The sequence below is a fragment of the Diachasma alloeum genome, unplaced genomic scaffold (assembly GCF_001412515.2).
Source record: "Diachasma alloeum isolate Michigan unplaced genomic scaffold, Dall2.0 Dall_scaffold_00556, whole genome shotgun sequence".
Classification (NCBI taxonomy): Eukaryota; Metazoa; Arthropoda; class Insecta; order Hymenoptera; family Braconidae; genus Diachasma; species Diachasma alloeum.
Genome location: NW_021680688.1, coordinates 28,014 through 34,935, shown reverse-complemented (window position 1 = coordinate 34,935; position 6,922 = coordinate 28,014). Strand labels below are relative to the sequence as shown.

The 6,922-nt window shown below is 44.2% G+C and overlaps 1 protein-coding gene across 1 annotated transcript; it reads right to left on the bottom strand.

Annotated features, from left to right (window-relative positions):
• Window positions 1-344: 344 nt before the first annotated feature.
• LOC107043207 lies at window positions 345-2,990 on the bottom strand. The gene is made up of 2 exons (XM_015264574.1): window positions 2,405-2,990; window positions 345-1,963 (listed from the first exon to the last, which is right to left on the bottom strand). Exons 1-2 carry the CDS (start codon window positions 2,988-2,990, stop codon window positions 345-347), a joined length of 2,205 nt encoding a protein of 734 aa, XP_015120060.1.
• Window positions 2,991-6,922: the final 3,932 nt, after the last annotated feature.

The following is a 6,922-nucleotide window of genomic DNA, read 5'->3' as shown; positions in this document are numbered from 1 at the left end:
CGCTTGAAGAGGCCAGCGGGAGTCCTCACAGTAACCACTCGTACTGTGCCATCTTGTCCAGGGTGGATCTCCACCACGCGACCCATGGGCCACTAGAGGGGTGGTACCTTATCCTCGATGATCAAAACGAGCGAGTTCACCTCGATCTAAGCACCTGATGTGCTCCATTTGATTCTCTTCTGCAGTTCCTGTAGGTACTCAGTCCGCCAACGCTGGCACAGTTGTTGTTTCAGCTTTGTCAAATGCTGCCAACGAGACAAATGATTATCTGAAACCTCGAGAAAATTAGTCTGTACAGACTGGAGTAGTGAGTCGCCAATCAGGAAGTGGGATGGGGTAAGGACTTAGAGATCAGATGGATCATTTGTCAGGGGAGTCAATGGCTTTGAATTCAAGATCGCCTCGATCTCAGTGAGCAATGTGCTGTACTCCTCAAATGTGAGGACTCGACCTTGAGTGACGGTGTGCAGGTGCCACTTCATCACTTTGACGGCGGCTTCCCATAAACCTCCGAAGGGAGGAGAATGAGGAGGAATGAAGTTCCATTCGATGCGGCGTTGGGAGAGGGCCGTTGAAATCTCAGGCTCTGCTCTGCTCAGGAATTCGTAAACTTCTTCAAATTCTCTTGAAGCTCCAACGAAATTAGTCCCATTATCAGAGAACAACTGGGAACAGAGCCCACATCGTGCTGTAAAACGACTCAAAGCTGCTAAGAATGCCTCAGTAGCCAACTCGGTGACCAGTTCCAGATGGACAGCCTTGGTACTGAAGCAAACGAAAACAGCTACATATCCCTTTGAAATGTGAATTCTGCCACGACGTTTGCTCTCTCTGACTTGTATTGGGCCTGCGTAGTCGATACCTGTAACTGAAAATGGATGACAATGTCCTTTGACACAATCTTCAGGAAGGTCTCCCATCAGGACATCAGGGACCGTAGGTCTGAACCGGAAGCACTTCACACACTTCCGCACCACCTTCTGCGCCTCTCTGCATCCACTCACTGGCCAAAACCTTTCACGTACCGCATGCAGCAGCTGCTCTGGAGGACAGTGTCGAAGACATTGGTATTCTCCACGCATAATAAGTATCGTTACGTGAGTCTTCGGAGGCAATATGAGTGGATGCTTCTGATGGTCTGTCATTGCAGAATTATTCAGTCTTCCTCCAACTCGAATCAGATCTTCCTGGTCCAGGAATTGACGCATTGAGCTCAGGGGGCTTTTACGAGGTAGTTCACGATCCTCATGTAAGCAGCGTATCTCCGTTGAAAAAGCCTCTTGTTGAACCCACTTAATGACAGTCGTCTCAGCCTTTTGCAATTCCTCAATACCCAACGGACCAGTTTTCCTGTTGCCAGTCAATGAGGAACCAAAACGATAACAATAAGCAATTATTCTGCATAGCTTCGGGTAAGATGAATACTTTTGGAGTAGTTCTGACGTCCAGGTGCATACCAGGGTGACTGAAGCTTGCTTCAGCTCAGGTAAATCTCTTTCTGGCTCACTCTGGCGTGTAGGATGTTGCTTTGGCTCTTCCAGCCACAATGGACCTCGCCACCAAAGTCTGTAATGCTTCAAGTCCTCACTACTCACTCCTCGTGATAGTGGATCAGCTGAATTTTCATCAGTTGGCACGTGTTGCCAAGTGATATTCTGTGACAGTTCTTGTATTTTGCTAACTCTGTTAGCCACAAAAGTCTTCAAGAGACTTGGTTCTGTCTTTATCCAACCCAATACAATCGTGTTATCCCTCCAAAGACTCATTTTATCAATTTTATCAGGAAGTAATACTTTGATTGTCTGACATAGCTGTGTGAGTAATAATGCTGCCGCAAGCTCCAACCTGGGCACTGAGATCACTTTGCAAGGTGCCACCTTGGACTTGGAGCATATGAGATAAGACTGTTGTCGACTCTGATGGTCCGTGCTGACCGCGTATAAACATGCTCCAAGGGCACGCTCTCAGGCATCTCCAAATCCGAATAAATCGAATTTGCCTTCAACATTATGTGGATTCACATTCCTGGGTATCTCCAGAACATTGAACAATGTCAATGATGAATAATATTTATCCCAAACATCTTGATAGTCTTGGGGAAGTGGTCGATCCCAATCAAGTTGTTCTTTCCACAATTTCTGCATCAATACCTTGCCGTTGATCAGAACTGGTGCGACGAGTCGGAGTGGGTCGAAAATCTGCGAAATTCGTGACAATACTTCTCATTTGCTATTGGCTGGTCTGTCAGACAGTTCCACCTTGCATTGTAGAATGTCCAATGAAGAGTTCCATAAAAGTCCCAAAGTTTTCAGAGCATCCTGTTTATCTGTTGTGAGTAGACTGTCCATCTTTCTCTCATTCTAGAAATGGAGTAAAATACCGGGATCATTTGATCCCCACTTACGAAGTGGGAATTGACCTCTCATCAAAAGCTCAGACAAGTCTTTCTGTAACTCGATGACTACCTGAAGTGTCGTTCCACCTGTTAGGACGTCATCCATGTAGAAGTCCTCCTCGAGGACTTTGGATGCCAGGGGAAATTCTAATCTGTGTTGTACTGCTAGCTCATGAAGACACCGCATGACGTGGAATGGTGCACATGCTGTGCCGTACGTCACCGTATTCAGTTGATGGGTGTTCAAAAGCTCATCTGAACTCTTCCTCCACAGAATAAGCTGCATCGATCGATCTTCTGGGTGAATGAGTATCTGCCTGAACATTTTCGCAATGTCAACAGTGATAACATACTCATGAGTCCTAAATCTCAATGTTATTTTGAAGAGATCTTGCTGCAAGTTTGGTCCTGTCATCAGTTTGTCATTGAGAGAAACTCCATTGGATGTTTTAGCTGATGCGTCAAAGACAACCCGGAGTTTTGTCGTCACGCTCTCAAGGCGAACGATCGCTTGATGGAGAATGAAGTAGATGTCTGGAGCATCGCTTGTATCTTTCATCAGAGTCATGTGATTGGTGTCGATGTAATCATCCATGAACTCCTTCTATGCTTCATGCAGTTCAGGATCTCGATTGAATCTTCTTTCAACAGCGTGAAGTCTACGTGATGCTTGATCCTTGGAGTGACCAAGTTCAACGTGTTCTCTTCTTGGAAGACGTACGATGAATCAACCATCGTCGTCCCTCTGTACTGTATCAGTGAACTGTTCTTCACCGAATTTTTCCTCTTTAGTGAGATGAGAGATGTCTGGAATCGATTCTTGGGTCCAAAATCGTTGATGCCACTGATAGGCCTAGTCTGGTTGGTTGAAATGAGTCTCAGCTTTGTAGCTAACTCGCTGGTCATGAGGTTGGACTGAGAGCCTGGGTCCAATAGTGCACGACAAGTTATGAATTCTCCACTAGTATCCTGGATGTACAGTTGTGCAGTTGACAGTATAATCTATGATTCTGCGTTTCGAGTACAGTAGATACTGATTATAAGGTCTGTATCGCCTGAATCCATCAAATAATTAGCTACTGATGCTGAGTTATCTGCAGATTTTTTATCTGTGTGTAGAAGTGTGTTGTGAGATTCAAAGCACCTTTTGCACTTGGAGCTTGAGGATAATCCAGTCGTTTTCGTGCAAGATGGATAATCATGGTGTCTCATTGATCCACTGACTGGCCAAGGGTTTTCTGCAATGCCAGAGTTTGAGTATGCCAAATCAGTTTTCTCATGGATTCAGCCTTGTCCTCTTTGGTTATTGATGGGAAGTTGAATAGTTCTTCCAAGTGATTTTCTATCAACATCTTTTTGTTATCGTATGTGTCGTTAAGGATTTTCCACGCCTGCTCATAATTTTCACCAGAGGGGTCAATATTCTCGATGACCTTAAGCGCGTCCCCTCGTAACAGGCCGATGAGATACAAATGTTTGCGTACCGGAGAAATGCCTGCTTCCTTATGAATGGCAGTGACGTAGCTGTTCTTGAAGATGATCCATTTGGAAAAATCGCCATCGAATTCTGGGAGTTTGAGATCAGGGAGTTTGAATTTGTTCTTCTACTGCACCTCAACCATCTGAGGGGTACCATTCTGGTCTTGATGTGATTGTGGTCTGGCTGCTCTTCGCCTGTCTTCCAAGGCCTCACGTGCAACGTCAATAATTGCCTGGGCTTTTGTGGCTACTGCATAATAACGGTTATCAAATTCTTGATGCTCGGTTTCATTTTCTTGATTGAACGTTGCAAGAGGCGCCGGATCTTCTGGGGGAAGCTCTTCGATTTCTGATTGAACTAGTGCAAATGAATTAAATGATTCGTCAAGCTTCTTGAGTCTGACTGTTGCTTCTGCTGCTGACACCTGAGGGTTTACATTGAAAAATGTCTCTTACCTCATGATTTGTCCTTCGATAATACCTCGATCTCTTCTAAGTTGAGAGGGATTTGCCATTGTGCAAATTAAATGATAAGGATAAAGGAATTGAACGACTCACTAACCTGTAATTTCTCGAAGCCCTGACATTGGGGAGATTGTCTCGCACATCAGTGCAGCCTGAAGTTCTAACCCGAAGTCGTCCTTCAAGCGTGGTCTGATGTGTGTATGTGTGTATATATCCGCCTGGTTATCTCGAGCGTGATGTGTGTGTGCCGCCTCTACACGGTGGAAATAGTCTTATGGATGAAAATGTGTGCCGCCCCGACACGGTGAAATGATCTTACAGATGACTGTGTGCCGCTTCGACACGATGAAATGGTTACGCAGATGAATGTGTACCGGCCCGGTACGATGAAACGGTTGCGTGAGTGTGTGTGTGCCGCCCCGACACGATGAAATGGTTGCGTGAGAACTCGGCTTGCTTGTGGATGTGCAAGCGTCGCTCGTATGAATATGCCGTGTTCTCACATATGATGTGTACATGTGTGCGTTCAAGCGTCGCTTGCACGGTTATGTTATGATTTTTCTTTCGACGAGACGTTGATCGTGTGAATGTTGAGCTTGATGCATGCTCACGTGAATGATGCTTCGATTCACAATACTTTTTGGAGATTTTTGCTTATATTTGACATTGAAAATGATCCAAACTTTTCACTTCGACTCGTGGCGCGTATGCATACCGACCGGGAGTTGCTATGTGTTCCACGGCGTCTATCGTCCCGCCAATGACGACAGATAGTTATTTGCACTTTTCACTGGTTTTATGAGCTTTCATTCGTCCTCAGTTGGCGTGAGTCGAGCTGTTGGGCGCCAATGTTCTTGTCGGTATGAATGAATTACACTTTTGATTTGATTATAAACGTTAAATGTTAATTTATTTGGTACAGAGAAATTCGTTGATACGGGCATTTCGCCATGTTGGAAAACCCTAGTTCCCTTCAGTCAGTGCGACCGCACAATACGAAAAAACCCTAGAATACAGCGCCCCTAACGGTCTCATTAACACCTTCCTTCCTCCCCCTATCCTCTTCACACTACCAGTTCCATTCTAACATCGATTAATTGATTAAATCTTGCGTAAATTAATCGGTTGAAGAATGGCAAGAATGTAAATATTATTAACTCGGTGAAACGAAAATGGAAAAAAAAGAAAAAAACGAATCGGTTCGTTGGTTCTTGAGATATCTCTGCTTGTAGTTCTGCCGTGTTCCCTTTCGGTCACCCATCCTTTTTGTGGTTTTACTCGCTACTGCTCAAGGTCAGTGATTACAGGATATCCCGGTATGCTTCTAAGCTGTACAGTTGATTGTGGCTAGTTGTATTTTTTTCGGATTTATATAAGCAACTAATAAGAAGAAAAATAGAAAAAAACAGAAAGAAAGTAGGCAATAGAGTAATACAGGAAATTAAGAGGAAAGGAGCAGGGGGAGCAGATGAGAGGGAATTAGAGACCATATAGCTCTAAAGAATCTAAGGGTCGGAACCTTCATATAAAAGTCAGTGAGTGTAAAGATCCGTGATAAGTGTGAGAGCCAGTTGAGTCTGGAGGTTCACGCGAATCTAAGGATCAGTTGAACCTAAGGGTTGAAAGAATACGAAGGGTCAGGCGAATGTAAGGGTCAGTTCAGTAAGGGTCAGATAAGTAAAAGGCTCAGTTGAGTTTAAGGACCAGTTGTGTTCAAGTGTCAGTTGAGTTTAAGGGTCAATTGAGTTTGAGGGTCAAATGAATCTAAGGGTCAGATGAGTATAAGGATTAGATGAGTATGAGGGCCAGATGGGTTTTTTATCAATAAGCGTGAAACCTACAGCATAGGGCCAGATGGATATAAAGGTCAGCCGAGTCCGAAGAATCACACGAATCTGAGGGTCAAAAGGGTAAGAGGGTCAGGCAAATATAAGGGTCAGTTGAGTATGGGTCAGATAAGTATAAGTCTCAGTTGAGCTTAAAGGTTAGATGCATCTTAGTGATAGTTGAGTTTAAGGGTCAGTTCAAAAGTCAGATGACCTTTGGCTCACCTGACCCTCAGAATCGATCTGACCCTCAGACTCATTTGACCCTTATCCTTGTCTTAGATTCATCTGACTCTCAGGCCAAATAGGACCTCCGCACTCATCTGACCCATACACTCAAGTGACCCTTACACATAACTGGCCCTTAAATTCAACTGACAGTTGAACTCAACTGAGGTTTTTAATTATCTGACCCTTACAAAACAGATCCTTGAATTTGCCTGACCTCTCGAACTCTTTTGACCCTCAGGCTCAGCTCACCGTTAAACTCAACTGACATTCAATCTCAACTGAGGCTTTCACTTATCTGATCCTTAGATTCGCGTAATCTTTTGGACTCAACTCACCCTTCTACTCATCTGACCCTTATACTCAACTAACCCTTCTGACCCTTGGACCCACCTTACCCTTCAGATGCACGATTATTTGAACTTCGAACTAATGTTATAAATGTAATAACACTAATAATTCAGTTACGTGAGTCTTTAACACGGTAATGAATTTTTTAATTATCGTCAATAATGACTTTGATACAATC